This window comes from Desmodus rotundus, chromosome 13 (genome assembly GCF_022682495.2).
Source record: "Desmodus rotundus isolate HL8 chromosome 13, HLdesRot8A.1, whole genome shotgun sequence".
In the NCBI taxonomy this organism is placed as follows: Eukaryota; Metazoa; Chordata; class Mammalia; order Chiroptera; family Phyllostomidae; genus Desmodus; species Desmodus rotundus.
In genome coordinates this window covers 7,558,823-7,583,416 of record NC_071399.1, presented here as the reverse complement: position 1 = coordinate 7,583,416, position 24,594 = coordinate 7,558,823, and the positions used below count along the sequence as shown (strand labels likewise).

Sequence of the window (24,594 nt, the reverse complement as noted above, 5' to 3'; positions counted from 1 at the left end):
CTGCCTCTGCAGTGTTATCGCACCAGACTCGTTCAGGTCTTCTTTTATTCACATATTACATATTCGTAATTTTAGCAAGAGCGTTTAGTTGACGGTACATTCAGGTGGGGAAGAAAAAAAAACCCAACTTAACCACCAACAACAGAAACGACCCAACCCTCAGATTCAGAGATCTGAAAAATGCAACGGTTATGAAGTCAGATCCTCGGAGCGGCCGCAAGCAGGCCCTCCCAGCGCCACCCCGGGGTCCATGAATGCAGCGGAGGCTCTGGGACCCGGGACTCACGTAGGCGGGGCCACCGCGAGGGTCCCAGACCAGGGGCCCCGGTGCCTCCAGTGCAAAGTGGGGGTCAAAACCTGCAGGTCGCTGGCCAGACCGTGGGCTGAGCGAGCTGATTTTGCAAGCAGATACGGGAAGCCCAGGCAACCTCGCGGGACGCGCGCCGGCCTGGCCCCCTCCCCGGAGAGAGTGGTGGCCTCGGCCGCTGCTACCTTCCGGCCACGCGGCGGCCCCGCCTCCGCTCCCGACTTCCTTCCCGGGCGTGGCGGACCGAACGCCAGCCTGCAAGTCGCCGAGCGGGGCCGTGCTAGGGACGTGGACCGCGCGCCACGTGGCGCAGCCGGAGCGCGGGGTGCGGGGCGCCGGGGTTGCAGCCAGGCTGGGGACACGGAACCCAGGGGCTGCCCTGATCTCGGTGAAGCCGACTCGGCTAACTCCGCAGCGGGCAGCGTGGCCTTTGGGAGGCTTTCCCACTTGGGGAGCCGAGGAGAGGGTAGACGCGGGACTCTCAAAGTGACAGTAACTTCTTGAGCCCGCGGGTGCGGTGGGGATGCGTGGTTTCGTCTCGGGATCGGAATCGAGGGGGTGGGAGGAGCTTGGGTTCTGTCCCAGGATGGGGCTAGGGGTACCACCCTGGACTGATCCCTTCTCTGTTTCTGCAGCTGGGTTTGGGGCACCTGGGAGCATTAATCCAGACTTAAGGGGAAGGGCTGGTGGAGGGTTGTAGGCACCTTTCCTGCCCCTACAACCTCCTGTATGGGGGTTGTAGGCATTTCCCTGGCACCCTACAGAGATTATGATGCCCTTTAGCCCAGGTGGTAAACCTGTCCAGTCGCATGGCCTCGTGTTAAGGGGGCTTACAGGCTTCTCAGAATTTGGGTCACATAATCATTGGGTAGTGCTGGTTCCGGGCCCCACCTGTTCATGCATCCCAGTCTCAGGCTGTGGGGAAATGCTCACCTTCCTTTAGCTCAGATGTCTAGGCTTTCTTCAGACTTCTCAGTGATACTATCCACCCTGTTCTTGGGTTGACCATCTTCCTTGACCTTGAAAGGGCCCCTCCCCCACTGTGCTGGAGCTTTCAGGGGACGTCCCTTTCAAGGGTTCTCCCTGCAGTAGAGACAGCTTATGCCTGCCTGTGAGCCTGTTGCTAAAACCTTGCCTTAGTGATAACCTGCGACACTTGTCATAGTTTGACCTGATTTGATTCAGTACTCAGAGTTGATAAGTGCCCTATCTGGGGAAACTTAAGGGGAAGGGGAAGGGACAAATTAATCCAGTCAAGGTCAGCGTTGGGACAGTGCCAGGTTCTCCTGGCAGGGTAATAACCGGGTGTGATTTAGGGCGAGTTACCCAAGGTCTCACAGGCTGCACCGTGGGGTACCACCGTCTACCTTAGCAAGCAAGGAGGCCGTAGTGAGGTTATGTATATAACCTTCAACACTGTCTGAAATATGTTAGATGATCAAAAAATGTTCTCTTTGCCCCTCCCAGTTGCACTGGCTCCGTTTGATGAGGGAGAGGGCTGAAGGATGAGAACAATTTCTGGGGCAGGCATTTGTATGAACTCTAAGATATCCTGTGCCAAAGCAGTGAATAGATATAATATTTGGGAACGTGAAGCTCTGTGTGCCAAATTCAAACTTTTGAAATAGTAACTTAATTTCTTACTTTTTTTTGTTAAGACCAGAGACTGTCCGGAGTCCACGTTCTGTGATTTCTGACTGTAAGTGTAACTGACATTTCCGAGTTGGACGACGCACGGTTCGAATGTGGTCGCGTTGAACTGGGGAGCAGGTTTGCCCAAACGCTTTTCTCCACTGCTGTTGTGTTGTGTGTTCCTTCTAGACCCAGCATGAGCACAGTTCCCTGCAAGAAACGCGAGGACTACTTGGAATGGCCCGAGTACTTCATGGCCGTGGCCTTCTTATCGGCACAGAGAAGCAAAGATCCAAATTCCCAGGTACGTGCACTCTCCGGGAGAATGTGCTGCGTTCCTACCTGCTCTTGTCTTTCTGTGAAAGTAATCATCAGGTGTCTCCGGTACCTGCTCTGGGGTCAGGGGTGCTCTTCCTTTGGCTTGTGGGAACTGCCGCCGAAAACAAGCAAGGACACAGAGCTCGTAGCCCTCCTAGACGCTGCGTGTCCTTTTGGAGGTCCACAGGCCCCTGGTTTCATTTACCACCTCTCCAGGAGCAGACCAGCCACTCTAAGTCACCAAGCCTTTGCTCGTGTTTCCCTGCAGGTCGGAGCCTGCATCGTGAATGCAGAAAACAAGATCGTGGGCATCGGGTACAATGGCATGCCAAACGGGTGCAGTGATGACCTCTTGCCTTGGAGGAGGACAGCGGAGAGGAGGCTGGACACCAAATACCCTTATGGTAGGATGTGCTTTGTGTTGCCTCCTGCTTAGTGGCAGAGCCCCCGTGAGCACTTACATACGCCAGTGGGTCAGAAGGTGCCTTTCCCCTTTTCAGTCACCAACAGCTGGAAAGAAAACAAAAAATCTTACTGAACTCCCCCAATTTCCTGTCCCCATCCCGGAAGTTCCAAAGAGAGCCAGTGAATGGAAACAGGGTGGCGGTCACACAGCCTGGCCCCGAGGCCCAGGGCTCTGCTGCCTGCAGTGTGCCCAGTGAGCTTCACTGGTGACCTGCCAGGCATTGGTGGCCGGCTTCTGGGCAGAGGGCTGCCGCCCCCGGTTGAGACTGTGCATGACGGTTCTGCAGGGAGTTTCTTTGCTCCCTGGAAGCGGATCCAGCTAACTGAGTGCTGGCCGGGGCTTAGCTTTGATGAGAAGCAGGGCTCGTTCAGCCCCTCTGCCTATCAGGACAGCTGGCTCGAGCTTGTTTCTGGGAAGCAGGAAACAAACTGGAGCTGGACCATGGGAGGTGGATGATGCTGTAGCCTCCTCCTGTCCCAGAGTCTCTGCAGTTGCAGAGGGGGCTGTGGACAGACCACAAGCCAGATGGGCAGGACTGGACGCCTTCGGCCTGGCCGTCTGTTTTTTATCTTTAAATCAGGGAAGGATGCCTCGTATAATTTGCTACCTATCTGAGCCCCAGGGAGAATCTCTCCAGAGAGTATCTGGGAGGGATAAACCACAGCTTCACTTTACCTTTAATTCCGTGGAGATTTTGTAACTCATGTTGTATAAGAGGCGGATTGGGCTGCATGTGCTGGTTGTTGATTTTCCGTAACATTAGGGCCTGTATTTATGTGTGGAAATGAACAGGCCGGCTCTGGTGGAAGTAGGTGGGCCGAGGCCATCCTGAAGGGAAGAGTGTGCCTTCCGGAAGCGGGGTTCTAGGCATGATGGAGGAAGTCCTTCCGCTCTGTGGGCTCTTCCCTAGTAGGCTTTCCTCTGGGTTTTTTTTTCCCGAAGAATTCCAAGTCTCCAGTAGCCTAACTTCCATAGTTTTACTAATGGCCTTGGACCTTGATCGTGTGAAATAAACCCCATACATTTCTTTGTAAACTGCTTCAAGCAACTGCTCTCTTCTGGAAAGAAAAAAAAGATGCCCAGCGGTGGGGAAGGAAGTGAGGCACGAGGGTGGGGAGAACAACGAAGCACTCAGGGTTTTCAGGGCATAAAACACAGTTTAGGGATTAAGGGGATTTCATAGTCAGGTGAGTCCCTCGTGGGAGCTGGCAGAGTGGGACCCCAGCCGGGAGAAAGTAAAGCTGTCCACTCAGCATCCGCTTTCCAGCTGAGGGGAGCCAGTGAACTGAAAAAGGGGCTCACGTATGTTAAGAACTTTGTGCCACCTGAGTTGATTGTAAGCTTTCCGTGGTAAGAAGGGGAGTGATTCTTTGTTTGTGGGTGCATGCAAAGGCAATTTTTCACAGTCCAGTCCAGTGTCCCGTATAAAGTTGCAGAATGAAGGGGTCCCCGTGCTCAGGATGGACACTGAAATATACGCCTGCCACTGTCGACACTTCCCAGAGTCCAGACAGGGAGCCCTCGGTCCCGTGCTGAACCCCGCGTGCAGGAATTCTCAGGGTGTTGGTCTGTGGCACTGAGGCTGGGCCAGTCTGTGGCTGGACTGCCATAGAGGCGTGCCCATTGGTCACTGAGCAGCTCACCCAGGGGCACCTGTGCTGTCCTCAGTCACTGTGAGCCCCAGGCAGATCGGTGGCAGCACCTTCGCTCGCAATCACCGGCTTTCCAGTGTCCCGCAAGCTGTCAGGTAGCTGATTTTATTTGTTCCGAGACACTGCCTTTTGTCTACAGTTAGAAAGAGTACGCAGAGCTCCTGTCCAGAAGGAATAGTAATAATAATAATAATAATAATAATAATAATAAAAACAGAACCCCACACAGGCGTTGGTCCAACCTCACTGATTGTGTTCTATTGAATGGTTGCTGAGTTTCGGGCACTGGCTGGCTGGCTGCATTATTTCTTCCTATCCATATGATACCTCTAGGTTTTCAAAGCTCTTTGCCCTCGCTTATCAATTATTCATTTTACATGTAGCTGTGTTAGAATGTAGACAATTTTCTTTCACGAGAGGAAGCTAGTAATTTGATGTACCATAAGAGTCACAGAAGGCATTAAATGGTTCTTAAAAGGCATTTAGTATTATTGCCGCCATAAGACACACAAAGGCGGGCTTTCCGTCTGGATGACGATGCCTGGCTCTGACTGCACCCTCAGTCTTGTCTTTTCCAGGGGTTTCGGCCTGCAGCGCGGCACGAGCTTAGGTAGCCTTGTGTGTGCTAGAGATGTGTGGTGATCATCGACTGAGATGCAAATTCTTTTTACTTCTGTTGTAAGACTCCAAGCTTAAAACAAGAAGTGCTAGGGTCTGGGGTTGGGGAGGCTTCACTCTTGCTTCGCTCACTGACGTGATGGCGGCTGAGCTGCTTTGTCAGGGAGGACGATGATGCCTAAATGGCTGTCAAGGCACTTTGGAGATGATTCCGGGCTCCAGACCAATGACTCTTTAATTCCTCTGAATCTGCGGGGACCCTCTCAAAAAACGTCTGGCCCCCCGCCTACGTCAGGCTGGCTTAACTTAGTATTTTTAATTTTCTTTTGAGTTAGAAAATCTGGGATGACAAAAAGCTAGTTGATAGCAGCCATGCTTCTCATTGATCTGGACTTTGTTAAACAGCATTTGGGCGTGTTTGGGGAAGTGTATTATGTGCCAGACTTGATGTTCCTGCAGCCTGTGGCCCTGGATGCCTGGCACAGCCTCAGTGGTCCTCGGGGTTCTGTGCCTATGGGGCCCAAGTCTACCCGATTCTTTTATGGCCCCAGAACGTAAAGGAACTTCTGTGATGCCACACTGGCAGGGTGACACCTTCCAATCCCCAGCTCAGCACTGTTTGCTACCCACAGTGTCTGCCCGGTGGGGCTTTTCTGAAGTGTCGCCTGGATCCTAGCTCTGAGGGCCACCTTTTCTCTGCTTGCTCTGCACCTGAGCAAACAGGCGTAGATAAAGTAACCCTCTAGAGGTCAAGTGCTGGTGGGGGCGGCCTGCACCTCGCATTAGGCAGAAAGCCATTCACGCGCGGCTGGCTCTAACATTTCCCCAAAGGGGAGCTCCGAGTGGGCCTTGGTAAGTTTGAGTTTACTGATGGTGTACACAACTTAATTCTCTGTATTCTTTCTGTACGTGCGGAAGTTGTTCGTCTTGATTGACACTTTGTGGAAAGGAGGAAGCCTGAATGCTTGTAACTTAATAGGAGACGGAGCGTCTCCTGGCTGTGTCTCTGGAGAGAAACTTTTAAAAGGGTGTTTCTGTTCTTCCAGCCTTAGGATCAAAACTTCACGGAACGGTTTGATCATAATGTAGTATTAACATGGATAATGAAAATTTCCCCTGCCAAAGAAACTGCTCTTTATCTCATCCTTTTCCCGAAAAATCCAGAAGATGGTGCGATGTCAGTAATGTTAAGTGGCAGGAAGAAGTCGGCATTGTTACCGTGACACCTTTTCACACGAATGACAATTAAACTGGGAAGCAGCAGATTTATCTAATTTACCATAAAAAAAAAAAAAGCAAGCTTTGGAAGCTTCTTACTTTATAAGGGGGTGGTGGAAAAACCCCGGACGAAGTATTCGGCTGACACTGTCAGTTCCTTTCTCTTTGTGAAATTCATTAGCGGGAAGCACGTTTAATCAAAACACCAGTTTTATAAAATGGAGGTGAAATACTCCCAGTAATTCAGATACCACGCTCTCCCTGGGTGTTTGTAACCATTTTGTTTTGGTGACATCGTTTACAGCCAGGAGCTGGCGTAGCGGCAGCTTCTTTCATCCTCCGAAGCCATGGCTGAAGCTCTCAGTGCTAACACAATGCTCACTGCGCCCCTCTGGCCTGCATGCGTCTGCATGGCACACTGTTTCCTGTGGGCCGGGGGCTGGTGGGGAATGTGCTGGCCTTCTCTCCGTCCAGAGATCTGAGAAGCCAGCATTGCTTTGCCTTTGGCATCAGTCTTCTCTGTCATGGAGGGGGCCGTGGTCTCACCCACCCAAGAGTGGGTGGTAGCCACGCTGTAGTTGCGTCGTGCAGGACGGACACGTGGGGCTCTTCCCAGCGTGGGCTCCTGTTTCTGCAGGGACACTCTAAAAAGGCCGTCATGCTGGGAAGGAAAATGCTGGAATTAAGCACGGCGAGAATTCAGCAGGGCGACTTTAAACCGTTCTGCCAGTGTGTGGCAGTGCTTCTTGAAGGTTTGTGTTTAAATGTAGTCTTTCTCTTTCAGACCAGCATCTTGCTGAGCACGGGTAGATGTCGGTTCAGGGACCGGGGAGCTGGTCTCCTTACCCGCTGAACCCGGCGTTTTCCTGACTGCCACGCAGGTGATACATGTCTTTGGCATCTAGAAGATCTAGAAGGTGTCTTGAGAAACTAATTTGTCAGAAGTTAGAAGGCTGATCCTTCTTAAGCTCGGACGTTCTCACAGCTTTTAAGAACTTCTTAGTAATTAAGATCCAATTCGTTCCTTCGGCCAGCTGGAATGGAACACCCTCTGGTTTTGTTAGGCAGATCTGTGTGTGTGGTGACTTCTGTTTCTTTTCCTGAAGGATTCTGATTCATGTATAGCCCCCCACCATCCCTCCTCTGCCTGGCCAGCTAGTAGTTGTGGCCAGACAGGGAGTTTAATTAGGGATTTGGTACAAAATAACTAATGTAATCAATGGAAAACCGTTGAGCAAGTTTACAGGAAGGATATAAAGTAGATGATTTTTATGAATCGAGAAGCAAACTCAGGTTTTATTGTGTGATGTTTTAGATAAACAGGGCACCATGACAGCTTATATGTGAGGCTCTTCATCCCCCCCCAATATTAACCAGTTTGCCATAAGCATATTTCACTTTCAGGTATAATTGTTTATAAACAGTTTCCAGGAAACAATAAACAATTATTTTTTTGGTTAATTCACTTGATTTTTATGTATTTTAATCTATAGCTTGAGGGCTGATTATTTTTGAAGAGCTAGAGATTCCTGTCCTACTCAGTTTCTAGGAAGGACATACTGTGTTTCCGGCAATCCCTTGCTCTGAAGAGCAGGTGCCGGAAACACAGGCACTCACCAGGGGGATCACACCTCCCTGTGAAAAGCCACAGATTTGCCTCTGTTCTGTAAAGACCCAGTTTACCGCGTGGGTATTTGTAATAAAACGTAAAATAATTCAAGGCTAGTAATTTCCAAGTTAATGATCAGAAGTGGCCCAAGGGATCTTTGTCCTATCCCTCAAAAGAAAAGGTTTGTTGAGGAATTAATTGCCCCAATAAAATTTCGGGGCCACATCCCACCTACTTTAGATTGTAGAGCGTGGGCACAGCAATGGTCTGAATGCAAAAGGAGATTTCTAATGATAAAGATGACTTAATTTTTTAAAGTCCAGTGAGCCTTCGCTGGACACTCTGGGTCACCACGCAGCGAGCTGCAGGGACCCGCTGAGAGCGGTGCGTCTCGTGGTCTCTATTCTATTGATTAGTTCATAGGGTTCTGACTGGTCTTCTCTGAGATTGTCCTTAATTACTAATTTTGCTTTGACTTTTTTTCAAGAATCGTTCCTTCATAAGCTTTGTTAATACTGGTATCAAAGTGGAATAGGTAATACTGTTTGCTCCCTGAAATATGCATGAAAGCCTGGTTCCTAGAGATTTTTGCAGATATTTATATTGATTTCTACTTTCACCGCTTAGGACTTTTGTTTCCTATTTGTATGGGACTGTACGTGTCTTTAATATGCATGTCAGCTAAGAAAACCCCCACACTGCTTAAAACTGCCATGGCCAGATTCAAGGGAAAGAGTCTGGACTGGCCCTCCAGTCCCTGGGTCCCGGGGTGGCGTGTTTATACCCAGTGATTGATCTGGGGTTGTTAGATTCAGGACCTGATGTTTGTTTCTCAATATCTTTATGAAATAAATGGTCACCGGAGGACTCCTCCAGTTCTAGCATTCTAAAGAAAAAGTTAAACAATACTGCTTTGGTTGCATCAGATTTGGGCACTGTTTCCCCGTCTAGGGGATTTTAATGGAGTTCTAAAAGCGTGTTGGTGAAGGTTCAGAGCTGTGAAATCTGTGGGTAACAGTGACCCAGAGAATGTGCATCTGGGCACGTGGACAGATTAATGGATACATTAATGGACTCATTCCCGCCCTCCTTAGAGGTTCACATCTGCTCCTGTTCTAAGATGCACATAAACCAGACAGAGGCGTACGCCCAAGCGGGAGGGGTGGCCGAGGAGTCTAAGTTACCCCACAAACGTGGAGATTAGAAGATGTTGGATGAAAAATGGTTAGAGGAGAACAATGAAGAAAGAGACCCATTTCTAAGAACAAGAGAATGTGTGACTGGAAGAGGCACACAGAACTCTTTGGAGACAAGAAGCTACTCTAGAACCAAGTAGAAAGCAAGGAGTTTTGAAATCCTGTGGTGAACTGGTCAGTGTGACGATGTGTATGGAAACACGGATACCTGCCTGGCATCGGGAATGAATGGGAGTAAGAACGCTGGGGAAAGCGGAGCGTTAGAAGGAGAGGCGCTCACCCCCTGCTCAGCCGTCGGGAGGCAGGTACGAGCCAGGGAGCGGAGGTGTAAGTTTCATCTCTGTGCTTCTTTTACATGACAGATGCCCTAGTAAATCTGAAATATTGAATATGATAACTGAGCATGAATTTTTAAATTCTGCAATTAAAAGGCTTTGTTCAAAATGCCATTAAGTTTGAGTTTAGGTGAAAAAGGGGAAGTGGAATTCCTCATTGTCGGTTTTTTTTCCCTCTGTGAGTGAGTTATAACTTTTAGGGATTGAAATAAATACTAATGAGTCATCTGCTCTATCAGTGTGAGTCGTCTGTTGATGATGGGGGAGTTCTCAAGTCATCTGAGTCATCTTGCTTCCTTTTGAAAAATGATAACTAATATTATAATGCATTCCATTTCTCAGAGGTCGTCCACCGGTCGTCATTCATTCACTCGGCAAACACAGGGCATCTCTTATATGTGTCCTGTGCCTGGTGCTTTGCAGGGGTGAGTACAGTGTCTGGAGGCTCTGTTTTCTGGGAGCGTGCAGCCTGAGAGTGGAGGAGGTAGACAGTGCTGAAACATGGTATTGAATGCTCCCTTCCCAGGAGGAGACTTCTGAACTGAGATCTGAGCGGTTGTGTGGGTCCCCTCAGGTAAGGTGGGATGGGCCGTGTTCGGGGATGGAAAGAGCAGGGGAAGGGCCCTGCTTGCAGCCAGAGTGCTTGGGTGAAGGCCCTCAGGTAGGACCTAGGCACTAGCAGCGCCGTGGGGATGGAAAGAGTTTGGCTCAAGCTTAGTGGGTGAAGCTGGAGAGTAAGGAGAGCTTGAGGGCCTGCAGATTTAAAGGATGGCGTTGGCTGTGCGTGGGAAATGGCTTGTTGGGGGCAAGAGTGGAAACAGGGGGACCGGCTGTGAGGTGATGGCTGCACCCTGGGCTGGGAGCGGGTTTGGAGGGGTGAACGTGCTGGGGATGGAGAGGGTGGGTGAATGGGGGCTATATTTTGGAGACAGCATCAAGCAGGCTGGGTGATAAGGAGGGAAATGGACTCCCCCAAAAGTTCCAGCCCAAGCACCTAGGTTTGGGGGAAGATCAAGGAAGACTCGGGCCCCTGAAGTTTGGGAGGCAGGGAGCACTCCTGGGAAGGGTGGCAGGTGGTCGGGTTGGGTACAGGAGTGCCGTGAAAAGTGTAGACTGAGATGTCAGCTCCTGTGTGTTTGGCATTTGGGTGACGTTAGTGCTGTAGTGAGGATGCCGACGTTGGGCTGTGGCCTGGTCCCCGAGCAAGGCAGGGGAACTGTGGAGCACAGGGTGGTGGGGCCGGAAGGAGGGTGAGGCCGGCGGTGTTGCAGGCTGCCGAGAGGTTAGCAGGCACTGCCATGCCTGTGGGGTTAGCAACACAGAGGTCACTGGGCACGGTCCCGATTAGCTCCCATGGGGTGGCAGTGTCGGGAGGCCACCTGGAGCCAGTGGAAGCAGGAGCAGAAGGAAGTGGGGAAGGTGTTTATAGATCTGGTTTGCTTTTTGACAACAGCAACAGTGCGGGGGCGGGGGGGGGGCATGGGCCGCTAGAATGGGAGGCGGGGCGAAGAGAAAGGGCAATACATTGTCTGGACGAGGGGAGAACCTGGTGCTTGGAGGTGGTTGGTTGGTTGGTTTTCTCAGCAGACATTTGTTTGCTGATTGGGATGATCCAGTAGAGAGTGAGAGATGCGCAAACAAAAGGCAGAAGAGGCGAAGTCGTGGAGAACGTGAGCAGGGATGGCATGTTGATTCGTCATAGCGACCCCAGGTAGGGTGAGGACCGCTGACGCATAGGTGATGGAGTCGCAGGTGGGGTACCATCCATGACAGCATCGCAGTGAGGGGTTGTCAGCTGAAACGGGGTGAGCAGGCGTGGACACTGAGGAGAAGGGACAAGAGATTGTTGGGGGCCGTGGAGAGATGTCCTAGGAATGTAGGGCAGTGTCGGGAGCTGACCTCCTCCCAGAGTCCCAAGTGAGGTCACTTTCGCCCCGGTTCCTGCAGCTGGAGCGGGCTCAGCCAGGGCCTGGAGCGTGCCCTGTGGAGCTGGAATTAATTGGAGTGCACGCCCTGACTCTGTGTCCAGTGCTCACCGCTCGGTGTCACCTCGCCCTGCACCTGCTGTCAACACGAGAGCGAGAGAAGCCTTGAGCCTTTCTCCTGTGTGTTTGCGTTACAAAGCTGTTCGGCCGCGATCAGTGTTCTGTTCTGTTGGTGCTTCTTTTAACACACTTTGGACCTCCAGGAACACTAGGAAGGGAGTTGGATGTGGCTCACCCATGGAAGAAACACAGTATTTCCACACACACCCTCTGCCTTCTGACCTGATTGTGTGCTCTTAGCACATAGGGGAGCAGTGTAATTAGAGTTCTGGGGGCTTTATTATCAGTAATGGAAACACCACAGTCAGAAATCTCTTTAGCCCTAAGCACTACCATTGGGGCTAAGTGGCTCCCCTGGGTGCTGTGAGTTGCTGCCAGCAGCCTTAGCAGGAAGCAGCGCTGAAGGGGACAGGGGGTGGGCACCAGAGGAGGAGAGAGAGGACAGAAATGTCCTCCCATCAGCAGAGCCTGCAGCCCAGGGCCGCCTGGTGTCGGGGGCGGGTGGGAGAGGTTAGGAGGCGCGGGCACGTGTGGGGTCCTCCTCCTGTGCTCCACTCTCCACAGATGCTACTCTCCGTGACTGTTCTTGGAGGCAGGCCTCCTTCTCTCCATTTCTTAGGCCAGGAGACTGAGGCTTCCCAAGACAGAGGGTCACAGCCTCACAGATGGGGAGGCAGAGCCGTGGGATGGCTCCGAGGACCGGGCGTGTTCTGACAAGCCCCACGGCTTGGTGGACACCTGTGGGGCCAGGCCATCAGCGGGCAGGGCGCCCTCAGAGTTGGGGCGTTACCTGGAGGATCCCGGAAGGCCAGGCTGCTTTTTCCGTGAGAAGCTTGTGCTCTTCCTTCAGCCCCCAGCTCTGGCCAGAATCCCTCCCTGTGCCTTTGCTTCAAACAGAAACCCCTCCCTGGGCACAGGGCAGGAACAGAACCAGCCAGACGTTTTCCAGGCACAGGGAACGTCTGCGCCAGGCTTCCTTCGATTTGTCACCGTCACCTGCTTTTAGTTTCCCATGCACACTGGTGCTGTAGTATAAACGTCTCCCTACTGGAATGGGTGACCCTTGGTGCCAGAAGGTGGCAGGCTGTTACTTCAGCTCCTGAATAGAAAGGCCACCAACTGTGCACAGGGTGGGGGGCCAGGGCTGTGGGGTCGGATTCTGAGCACAAGGTGGCGTGGTTGGGTGTGCTGCTTGGGGTGGGGGTTGGGGGGTGGGCAGAAGTGCTGTCCCCCGTCAGCTGCGCCCAGGAAGCCCCAGTCCCTGACTCCCCAGCTCTTCTGAACAGGCAGGACCCACTGGGATGAGGCTGCCCTTAGGAAACCGGCCCAGGTCTGAGTGTTGGTAACAGGGCTTCATCTGCAGAATTCTTTCTAGTTCGTGAAGCTTTTTCCGGCCATTTTTCTCATGTGTTCTTCATTGTCACCTCAGGAGGTAGGAAGGGAGGGTGTTATTCTTCCCAGCAGCCTTTGTAGCGGCGTGAGCCTGGGACTCGAACCGTCGTGGCTTCAGAACTCCCTTTGTTCTGAAAAGCCATTGACAATCCAAATATATTTCCCTACAGGAACAATATTACCTGCACATTCAGCTCCCCATCTACTACAAGAGTGCGTTTAACTCTTGTTTCCTGGATTCTCCCAAACCTTCCCCTCTGCCGAGGGCCTTCTTTCGTGGTGCCTGCAGCCTTCCTGCTGTACTCGGTTGTTTCTGAGCACGGCTGTCTGTCGCCTGCCTTCCCCTGCAGCTGCAGTCTTGTGAGCGCAGTGCTGGGGCCGGGGGATGTCGCAGCGGGTCTTAACACTACCCGTACGTGGGAACGGTCTCCAGGTCTAAACTCCTTTCTCTCCCAGCTGCAGCCCAGTCCAGAGGATGCTCCGCTGTCTGAGAAGCCACGAGAATGAAGTAGGCTTTGGTGCGTGCCAAGAAGTTGTCAAGAAGGGAGACTATGGTGGGGGGAGTCCCTGGGGCAAGGGGTGGGGAGCAGAGGCTGCTTGGGGCTGCCCTGGAGGAGCGCTGTGATGCGGCTTCTGAGTCACCTCTGTCCTGCCCCAACTGTGTGTGAGGTCCTTTGGAGACCCTGACAATGAGTCCAGTTGCTAATTACAGCTGTGGACACTTCTTAGAGGGGAGACCAGATAGAGGAGGGGTATTGTTTGGGGCCAGTTCTAGAAATGTTCACTTTGGGGTTTGGGGTAGCTGCAATAACAAACATTTTAATGATGGGGAGGGGGCTGGAGGTGGTGGTGGGTTGGAGGGACTTAAATTTAGAGGCTGCTGTCTTGTTAAATTATCAACTTGAAGGGCGGGTACTTTGGAAGCTGGCAGTGACTTATGAGGCTCTGTCAGGATATCTTTCAGTAGTTAAGAAATTAGTCCTTGAAATCCCATTTTAGCTTCTGAAGCTGTGAAAGTTCCCTAAATGGATCTGAGAAGAGCAAGTGCATGCCCCCCCCAACCCCCGCCCCGGTGTGTATCCATCAGGCGTCTGTGAGGCATCAGGGGCCAAGGAGGGGGTGCCCCTGCTCCAAGAGATGTGCCCGCTTTTAGCAGCTCTGATACCTGTAGGACCTCAGAACTGAAAACACTTAGACCCCTATTTCAAGAAGTAATGGCAAAAGTTTTGTCATCAGAATAGAAATAGACTATCTTATAAACATTAACATTGAGTTATTTTTAAAAATGCACAGGTCGACCTTGAACTTGGGTACCCATTTCATGTCAGTTATTAATTGCCGGGTGAAGCTCCTCACCTCTTTATTCCAGAAGGCCGTGAGCAGGCGCTCCCGGGCTCTGGAGCCCTGGCCTCTGTCTTGTCAGTGAGCCGAACTGTCTGTGCCTTGAATGTGGTGGCTGTGTGGCTTGAGAGCCTTCCCGGTCCCCTGTCGGGTGCTGCTGTTTCCTTAGAGGCATCTTGAGGCTCGTGCAATGCAGCCTGGAGCGTGATGGCAGAAGGTGGCGCAGGTCTGGGCTGAGTGGCGACAGGTGCTCCCGGTCTGGCCCTCTAACCTGACCCCAGCGTAGCTGCCACTCCAGACTTCCTGCTTCGCAGCTCAGCCTGGGCCGAGTGCCCCTCAGGCCTGAGGAGGTCATTGTCTTAAAGTTCAACACCACTAAAAAGTAGGAATTTAAAGTCATCTGGAGAGTTTCTTTACTTGGAATCGAAACTTAACATTTTCTCAGGCCTCAGCCTTTCCCATCAGGTGCTGGGAGCACCTGGAGGTCAGTGGCGGGAGGTGTCACACCGTTCCTGCTAAATTATTGGTGCAGCAATTAGCATTTGTGGAGCATCACTGGGGGCTTTTTAAACCTATTGAAGTAAGCTTAAAAATAGTACTGTCTAAAATAGACATTGTATTAGTCCTATATCACATGAGATGAAAGTCGCATTTATAAAGTGTTGAATCTCTTAAATCTAACTCTAAGCAAGGATGGACTATATCCTGTTAATTTGTCAAACTTGTAGAGAACCGCCTACACAAGACAGTGAGGATTAATCAGGCCCCGGTAAGAGGGTATTTGAAAAATACAGTTTTCTAATTATACAATCTCTTCTCCATGGTCCAAGGTTAATGCAGTTCTGCATTCTGACAGTTAGTAATAGAAAAGGAAAAAAAAAAGGACCAAAGCGTATGAATTGTCTTATAATTACCTGAAACAGAGGTGCTCCTTCTGGCAGCAAAGAACTTTACAAGTGTTAATCTGGTATTTTCAGCATTTGATATTTTCCCTCTTAAACAAGGGTGAGAATAATTAAAAGAGTTTTGTGTCACTGTTGGTGTTTAAATTACACTTGTAATATTCAGTAAGTTCTTGGGCTTATTGCTTAGCCCGTGATGAGTACTTCTACATAAACAGCTGGAAAACTTGCCCTTTTTTTTTTTTTTTTGACACTTTAGCTCTTTTGTTGAATTATGTCCTAGACACTGTGCTTTGGAGTACTGGGCCCTTATTCCCACTACGAATATGAAAACTTTGTGCATCCTAAGGCCACGGTGAGAACCATTCTCCTTGGCTGGTTTTTGCACTTATATTTGTAGCTCTCGCTGCTTGTATTCCAATGCACCACAATCCAAATGATAGCACTAGAAAAAGGTACATGTATTTTTTTTCTTGCTACCTCGTAGTCAGAAAAGTTAGGGTGATGACTTGGGACACCCAACAGAAAGGCCCGAGGAGAAGATGGGACTTTGGGGTTGGAAATGTAGACTTTAGTGTTTTACAGCCAGGTCTACTATCTGAGAATCTAGGAAGGGATGAGTTCTTGAGCAGGACTGAAGCTTGGGATGTGTCCAGAAAGTGAGAGCAAAAAAGGACCCATAAAAAGGAAGGACCCCAAAGACTCTGGTCCTCCTGGGAGGGTTAAGGGGGAGAGTAGTAACGGGGGACCAGATTGTAGCCAGAGAGGCTTTGGGTTTAGGTGAAGATAAGGCCACCCAGCAGTGTGCCGGGACCAGCTCACCTGGGCAGAAACTCTTCCCAGTTTCCTGTCACGTTGCGAGCTTGAGATTGGCCATCTGGGGGTATTTACACCGCAGAAATTGGCAGATGCTACAAATTGGGGCCAGTTGGTTGTAAACATGACTGGCGTACTACAGAGGTCCACGGGTTCCCATGGAGTAGTGTTTCTGAAACTTTTTACATGACAACTTGGCAAACCTAGTTTCTCTCTCTCTCTCACACACACACACACACACACACACACACACACACACACACACACACACACACACGCACAGGACAGTTGTTAGGTGCAGGACCTAGCCTTGTCCTGCGAGTGCATCCTGATCTCGGCCCTTCTCTTTTCATTAAGAAGAGGGAGGAAATGCTGTTTGTAACGCACTAAACTGATTTCACGACCTGCATTTTGAAAAGTGTTGTTTTAGAGACACCTAGAGGTTTGATATGCATTGCAAAGTCAAGAGACTTGCCCTTGGCCCTGGGGCAGGAGACCGCTGTTTTGTGGTCAGAGCCTGTCTTGGAGAAGGTCAGCTGTTCTGGAAGACAGAGGAGGGAAACTGGGCACCTTAGGGAAAAGCTAAAAATCGGATTACTTAGTGTTTTTTAAAATTGCTTTTGGTTAGTCAGTGGAAAAGCACTTTCTGAGAGTGAGCGATATTCCTGCAAACCCAAAGAGCACTGAATGCCCCTTGTCCAGGTCACGCTGCTTCAAGTGGCAGAGCTGGGCCTGAGCCCTGGGGTGGCCTTCTGTCGCAGGTGGAGAGGGCAAGGCCGGGAGACGCTTGGCCTGTGGTCAGGCCACCCGGGCTCGAAGCAAACCTGCCTCGGGCCAGGCCTGCTCACTGCTGCGTGCCCTTTGAGGCCTGAAGCCGCTTTGGCAGCTCCCTGCTACTTGTCAGTGTAGGTGGCCAGTGCAGGAAAGTGAGGCCTCAGACTCCACCCTGACTGACCCATGTTAATGACTTGGAGGGACCATGGACTTGTTATTCTGTCCAGTGTCCTCTTTGAGGACAGTCTGGGGGCCTGGGACCTGTGGCCTGCCTGTGTCACATGTTCCGAATGGCCCCAGGGAAGGCGGCAGTGGGTGTTTGTCACGTCTGAGGCTGAAGAGGTACGGGGACGGTCCCGAGAAGTCAAGTGTGCATGGAGAACTCAGGTGCTGCGGTTTTCACTGTCTAGTTTGAGTGCGTGAAGTTGTGGGTTGTGAGCTGTGACTTTGAAAGTGTCGCGGGTGCTGACACGGGACTAGTCACGTTGCCAGCAGACGTCGGGTGTTCTAATGCGAAGCTTTGTATTTTCCATCTTGTGAGTTTGTGGTTAACAGAAAGGAAATTTGTTCATGATCCTGTGTATCATTTCTCTAAACCACCCCTTATCCAGGGGTGTGGGATGTTGCCCCAAATAGTCTGTTTCGTATGGTAATTTTCTTAATGAATCCAGACATATATAATGCTAAATTTTGCCCCAAACTGCCTTGGATGAATTAGAGGATGATAGTTGCCTTCAATGTGACAATTTTTAGAAATTCAAAAGAGGACAGTGTGCTAGGTTTTCTAACAGATTTGGAGACTCTGTAGTTCTGAATATTAATACCAACAACATCAAAGAAATCTCTGTTGGATGGGAAAGTGTATTTTCGATCTGAATTTAAGAGGACTTGCTACATTTCCCAACTTCGCCATCCATAATTGGAATCCGCATTCCCTCCTTTATTTATTCAATAAATATTTGACGCCCATTACGTCCCTGGCAGCGCATTAGACTCGGGGGGAGTTACGCGAACCGAGAAGACTGGCCTCTGCCCTCAAGGGGGAAATAGAAGAAATAATTACATCTAATTGTTTTTAACACAGGGCACTGTTAATCCCAGCTTGGGAACATCGTGGTCACCAGGGAAGGAAGTGGGTTTAAGGAGACCTCTGCTTGGGTAGCGTCTCCCTGGCCACTGAGCATGGACCCCCTCTCCTCTTTCTTGTCCTCGCCGCCCCCTCGGGGCTTATAGACCAGTTTGGCTCAGGGGGCTGGCTGGGGTCCCCGTGGCCCACAGATTGTTCTCTGATGGGCTGTGATCTGATTAAGCACTGCTTTTATTTTTCTTCGGATTTTCTTACAGTGCCTTAGACTGCTCATTTACACGTACAGCTAAGACCTCCTAAACCGTGGTCTCCGTAGGCTAAAGCGAGCACTCCCACCATTTCCTGGGAGGGCCCTGGGTCAGCTTTCTGCCTGTGGCATCGCAGAGCAGCTGCTGGACACGGGTGCACACAGACCGAGGCCACCCTACCCAAGAACAGGAGGCGTGGGGAGGAGGGTGGGCCAGGGGCTTGGTGCTCTCTGAGCTGGAGCAGGCACGCCGTAAAGGCTCACAGGCCAAAATGTGGGAGAGCCTAGAGATTAGGCCTCAGCACCCCTGGAGGAAGGTGTTACGTGTAGAAGGGTGGTTGATGGGTGGGGGAGGGTGAGGGAGACCCTTGAAGGCCCCATATGTATAAATCTAGATTGTATGGTTTGGACTACGGCCAGAGAGTCATTAATGCGTTCGACAAACATTTGTCGTAGCACTTGTGTGCATAGCGTGCGTTATGTCACCTTGGGGATGCCGGAGGATTCCGTGAGGCAGTGTTTCCCAAACACATCTGCACGTCGGAATCACAGTGGGGAACCGAGTAAAGATTTCACAGCCCGGGCCACACCCCGGGCCCTGTCAGGCTCCAGGTGTGGGACACAGGCATCGGGGTTTTGGAAGCTATCTGGGGATTCCACCGGCAGACAATTTCTGAATCACTGTCACAAGGAAATTATCACACAGTTGCAGGTTATACACCCAGAAAATGGAATCGCAATTAAGTTAGCACACAGCCACCTCGCAAAGCAGCTGGGAGATTCCAAACTGAATCGGAGTGGCGAGCGCAGCAGCCCTTCCCACGAGAGGAGCACCCTGAGGATTAGGTGGTGGGCACCCCCAGCCAAAGGGCCTGGGATCAGGTGCAGGAGGGGAGAAAAGGGTGCTCCCTTCATCCTTGAATCCAGGCAGGTCTAGGAATGACCTTGGATCACCCTTTAGGGATCTGGGGTAGAGTGAGCCAGTGTAGCAAGGACTTGACTTTTCATTGCCATTAAGCGGATGAATGGTTTTCTTAAAAAAGACAAACTACTGGGTACTCAACCTGTATTCGAGCTGAGAACCATGGTGAGGTGAGGCGATCCCTCGTGACAGAAGTGCCCAGCTGCACTTCTCGACTCCCTTGCTCTTTCTTCCCACCTTAGTGGCCACAGTGAGTATCCCCGTGTGCCCATAGGAACACACAGATGAACCGTTTTACATGGGCCATTCCATACCCCACGGTCTTGTGGAGCTGTGAGCTGTGGTTCCACTCAGGGCGGGTGAAGGTACTTGACCTTGGCCCCCCTCCCTTCCCCTCACCCCCAGGTGCTCTAAGAGCTTACAGACCCAGGGCTGCAGCGGTGAACCTTTGTGCTACTCAGCACCCACCGGTCAGACCACATGGCCCTCATTTGGTATTCTCAGTACTTTGGGTTTCTAATCAGCTTCTTTTTAATGGAGTCTATTATGTGTTATTTCGGAGGGCCGAATGGAACGCTTCAACACTGTTCGCAAATTGTTCCCGAGCCAGAGCCACAGTCTGAGTGTTGCCTTTCTCGTTCACCCCCACAGTGTGCCACGCGGAGCTGAATGCTATCATGAACAAAAACTCGGCCGACGTGAAAGGCTGTACCATCTACGTGGCCTTGTTCCCGTGTAATGAATGTGCTAAGCTCATCATCCAGGCAGGTAGGCACCGGCCGTTCAGTTCCTCACATTTGCATCCCGTCTGCTCCTCGCGGCTCCTTGCAGATGTGTTTGATCTGAAATTGCTATTGTTTAGATCTAAATTAATTGCACTATCAACTTTGCAAGATGCTTCCCGTGTTTTGTTTTTGAATGGTGCCAGGTATTCTACGACTAATTGCATCCTCTGTGATTCTTAGCATGTTTTTAATTTAGTTTGCAACTTCTTAAACTGCAAGCTGCCAAAAAACAACCCAGGCTTTGCATATCATTACTGTCAGTTTACTGTTCTCTGACATATTGTGCATAGATTAGGGGGAGGGAGGGAAGTGAATTCTGTCAGGGACAAGGTCAGCTGGGAGTCTGTATATGAAATTTTAATTGGTGTCTAATGTATGGTAGGTATTTGAGGGCCAACCATATCTTTGCATACAAATGTCATAAGACTCCATTGGCAGTTCTGCAAGTTTTTCTTGCGGTAAATCTACACCCTCGTATTCCGAATATTTCACTTTTTTCAAATTGTCACACCTAAGACTCAGCTACACTTTATCTCCATAAAACTCTCGGCGTGAGGTTTAAGGACTTATCCCGTTAGCCAGATGTGCGGTTTCGGGGCGCTGTTTATCATGACCTGGGGCACCTCTGAGCCGAGGAGGCCTGCTGGCGTCAGAACCACAGTCTTTGCGATGGAATAGCGTGGGCATGGGGCTTCAGCGCAGAGGCTGTGGCTGGCACATGGGAAGAGCAGCGAGTGTCCTGTACGGCCGGCTTCCGCGCTGTCCCTTCTGAGGCTGGTGGTGTATGGAAAGCCCTCCACAGCCCTGGCGCTCAAGTTGGCTCTGCCCGGGGGGGGGGGGGGGGGGGGGGTGTGCGGTAGACGCAGACGGATCTGCTCTCCGTGGCGCTGCTGTGAGTGGGGCCGCAGAGCCATTCCGGGGAGCTCCCTGGTGTTTCTCGGTGATTTTGGCAGCACGCGCCACTCCCTTTCATTAGCCCCTTGAGTTAAGAGGAGCTGCCCCGGAAACAAAGAATATTCGATTGTCCACAGTAAAGGGAATTTGTTCATTGGATCAAGGCTTGACTACATGACATGTTTTCACCTTGCATTAGTTTAAAAAAAAATCCATAAAGACTGGAGGGCAGATTAAACACATCCTGCCCGCCCACTGTGGCCTTGCCTTGGAGAGCGGCAGCTAAGGTTTCATCACTGGACATTGCGCGCATGCACAGTGTTGGTCGCAGGCGCCGCCAGGCCTCCGCAGCCGCGTGTGGGTCTGTGATGGTGTCTCTGTGCCTGTTCTAACGGGGCTTCTTGCTCTGTTGCCTTTTAAGGTATCAAAGAAGTTATATTCATGTCTGATAAATACCACGATAGCGAGGAGACCATTGCTGCAAGGCTCATGTTTGATATGGCTGGGGTGACCTTTAGGTAAGTGGGGAGGACTCAGGGGTGCGGGGTGGAATCCGGATGCAGAAACAGCTGTGAGCTGGCTGATTGATGGTTCCCTTCTGCCCGCGAGGCCGGACTTCCAGCCCTACGGGGAGCATCTTTTTCAATGCGATGGGCCAAGAATCTAAGGATTATTTTAGGGGTAGATTTTTAAGAGCCGTGAAAGAAGTCTTTGAAGACAATCTGCCTAATGATTACACTTTAATATTAGTAGCTTTCCAAGGCTTAGACTAATCATTCTGGTCGCGAGAAACTTCTAAAAATTCACAAGTTTTGTGATATGCACATTAAACCTTTGTCAATTTTGCAAGCGTGGCAACAACCAGCATAGAAAATTTAGGATGAAAGTAACCTGCCAGGTTTGAAACACCAGGAATTCTTTTGACAGCCACATTTTAAATTGAGACTTGAAGTCATTTAGATTTTTATGATTATCTTTGTTAGGCAAAGACTGGGAGGTGTGTTTGACTTGCAGATAAGTTCGAAGACCTTTGAGTCATGGTGGAAACTTCGTTTGAGACAGTGAAAGCTTTCAGAGCCGCTCCTTTACAGTGTTTGCTGCGGTCAGCGGGGAGGTTCTCACATTCATCATTAGGTGTGTAGGTTCTAGGCCAGGGGTCTGTTGTGCCTTACCAGACTCTTTGTCCACGTTATTTACATAATAATAATTAGATGTAAAATACATGGTGGGTTTATTGTACTCCTGCATGTTTTTAGAACATGATTTTAAAAGTGACTCCTCACTAAACCTCGTTGCTTTTTGCTATGTACAAGAGGCAAAAGAAAATTTAGTGTATTTGGTTTAGCGTGATTTCATGTGGGCTGTAGAAGTTTCCTAGAAAATAAGATGAGTCTGGTGGGAAAACTAGTAACCGGATGTCACGTTGTGCAGCTGACTCGTTAGAAATCCTTTGACCTTCCCCGTAATTCATGCGCTCAGCCAGCTGAAGATCCTGTGAGCCAAGCTCGCCCCCAGCATCTGCTTCGGTCTTAGTCTTTGGTGGGCCCCGTTGCTCTCCAAACGGTGCGCTATAATTGGTGCCTAGAGGATAAAGTGAGTCCCCAGAAAATTTTTTCCTCCCCACAGAGAATATAGGTTAACCCAAAGCAAACCAATTGCTTTGACTACTCACCGGATAATATCATTATATATTTTGTTTCTTACGTTTAGGAAATTCACACCCAAGTGCAGCAAGATTGTCATTGACTTCGATTCGATTAATAGCAGGCCCAGCCAGAAGCTTCCGTGAGTTCCACCTCACTGAACCGCCGCCGGAAGATTGGGATTATCCTCTTCGAAGGGGCTGCTATAACGCCTTTCGTCTTGAAGTTACTCATCACTTTGCAGTAGCCAGCACAGCCAAAGCAGGCGTTGAAAGAGTATCAAGCCTCAGTTCTCTGACTCTCTCTCTTATCCCATGGGATCTGCATCTGACTAAGCTCTTGATTTAGGGTTTAAGGTCAAGGAGCCTGTCGATGGCTTGTCGTGGGGGGTGGAGTGGCAAGCTTTCCCCTTGGCGGCTCGGCAGAAGAGTGTCCCCACTCTGTCACCCACTGCATGTTGCAGCTGCTCCACATGGCTCCATGGCTGGGGGGACAAATAAATAATTGTTGCGTCCCTGGCGAGATGAACAGGCACAGTGATTGGAACATCTGGCCCAAATGAAGCATCACATGTAGCTCCCTTGGGGAAAAAATAGGACCCACGTGGCAGTAGCATTAAAGTATCTGCGTGTGAGAGTTGAGGGAAACACCCACCCCCAAATCCTAGAGTACGGCACGCCCGTCGTCAGAGTGGGTGGGCGTAACTGAGCTCGGGGTGCTTTCTCTGCTTTTACTGCCCTGCTCCTGTCCACAGGTCGGGGCGCACTTGTTTCGCCCCCCCAGACCACGCCCTCCTGTGGTGGGCGGGGTTGTGTGGCTGGGCTGGCCATCAGGGGTCATTTCCAAGGCCACAGTGCAATGCAGTGGAAACTGATTCCTGTCCTGTGAGTGAGGAAATGGATGCACCTGGAGGCAGTTCTCACGTGCTCTGGTGGGGGCACCTCGCCTGTGCTCCTGGCTCCGTGCCTTCCTCCTCGGACACGAGTCTCGCACCTTCCTGTCACTGGGACCCGGGGTACGTGTGGCGGTCCACATGTCTTTAATCTCACTTAATTTTTATTAAATATGCTCAGTACCTTTGTTGAGAAAATGGTTTCTTTATCCTAAAGATTATTACTGTTTTAAGGTGCTCTTATATTTTTATGAGGTTTTATTCTGTCTCTGAGGTTTTGTACTCCATATTCTGGGGCGTGTTGTAATTTGGCTCCTTACCAATATTATTAAAATCTTATTAAAAACCTACCCCGCCGTAGTATGTTCATTTTTATCTTGTAATTATATGCTTGATTCTCCATTTCTGTCGTTTCTGCATTGTCTGCGAAGCACATTACATGTGTCTCGATGCCTAGAGAGCAGTCCGGGACCCTGGCGCTGTGTTCTCCCCGGACCAGTGGGTGGCGCTGTTGTGTGGACCGCATTGAAGACAGTGGAAGGTTCTCTTACTTCTCCCTCCTGTGCACCTGCACCTCATCTAACGTGTGACCGTCTGATAGGTCCTCAGGGCCACCCGACGGGTCCCTCCCTAACACTTCAGTCTCCAGTTGGGCTCTCCCGCCGCTCTCTTGCTTTATCATCTTACTGAATCTCTCTTCTCTCGGCAGAGTCTTCTGTCTTACCTCCTCCAGACCCCTGGTCCTCTGTTTGCTCCAAAATACAGAAACCAAATGTAGAAGAAAAAAAGTCAATAAAGATACTTAAAGATAGAACATACATTAGATTTTTGTGTTGCTGCGAATTCTGAGTTGTGAGCCCTGTAGAAAGGAGCATGTGATTTTTGTTATGTGAGTACATTTGTGAATACATCCAGGGCGAAGAAGCCAGCAGTGTTCCTAACTTATTTAATTTTGAGACTCTTTTATACTTTGTCCCATTTTGTTGCATTGAGTGTGAGTGAAAAAAGAAATTGGGGGGGTAGGGGGCGAGGAGGGGTAGGTGGCGAGGAGGGAAGGACCTGTGCTGAGAGGGAAGCGCATCCATCACAGTCGGTGGTTGGGGCGTGTGCGCGGCGGCGATGCTCCTACTGCAAGTACCTGAGGCTTCCGTGCACAGACTGTGACGCTGACCTTGACTGTGACTTAGTGTACTGTGACCGCAGTATAATTATGTCATAATCTCTGGGGTCACTGTCACTGTAGCGGAGTCTTCCTGTCCAGAGCATTCTGCAGGTGTCAGTGCTCCAGGTGCCAGAGGTGGGCTTGAAACTGCTGCCTTTGGGACAGGCCTTCCGGAAGGAGGATCTGTGGCCATCTCCTGCTCTGCAGGCAGTGCTAGGATTGTGGCGAAGGGAGGCCGTGTCTGTGGCGCGTTGCTGCCTGTCAATGGCTAATAAATGGCAATCGGGAAACCGTCTTTCATTGAACCGTCATTGGCAGGAGAACTACGTTGGAAAGGCAGA

General features: G+C 50.6%; 1 protein-coding gene across 6 annotated transcripts; it reads left to right on the top strand.

The window, feature by feature from the left end:
• Nucleotides 1–536: 536 nt before the first annotated feature.
• On the top strand, nucleotides 537–23,441 carry DCTD (dCMP deaminase). 6 transcript variants are annotated; one of them, XM_053916765.1, is made up of 7 exons: nucleotides 537–632; nucleotides 1,966–2,006; nucleotides 2,129–2,243; nucleotides 2,526–2,661; nucleotides 19,529–19,645; nucleotides 20,978–21,074; nucleotides 22,267–23,441. In XM_053916765.1, the coding sequence occupies exons 3-7, from the start codon at nucleotides 2,136–2,138 to the stop codon at nucleotides 22,343–22,345; spliced, it is 537 nt and encodes a 178-aa protein (XP_053772740.1). In that variant the 5' UTR covers nucleotides 537–632; nucleotides 1,966–2,006; nucleotides 2,129–2,135; the 3' UTR covers nucleotides 22,346–23,441. The 6 variants fall into 6 exon arrangements, with proteins under 6 accessions (XP_053772740.1, XP_045053147.1, XP_024418552.1 ...); XM_045197212.3 differs by having other exon boundaries at nucleotides 587–695; XM_024562784.3 differs by lacking the exon at nucleotides 537–632 and adding an exon at nucleotides 639–773.
• The last annotated feature ends 1,153 nt before the right edge of the window (nucleotides 23,442–24,594 follow it).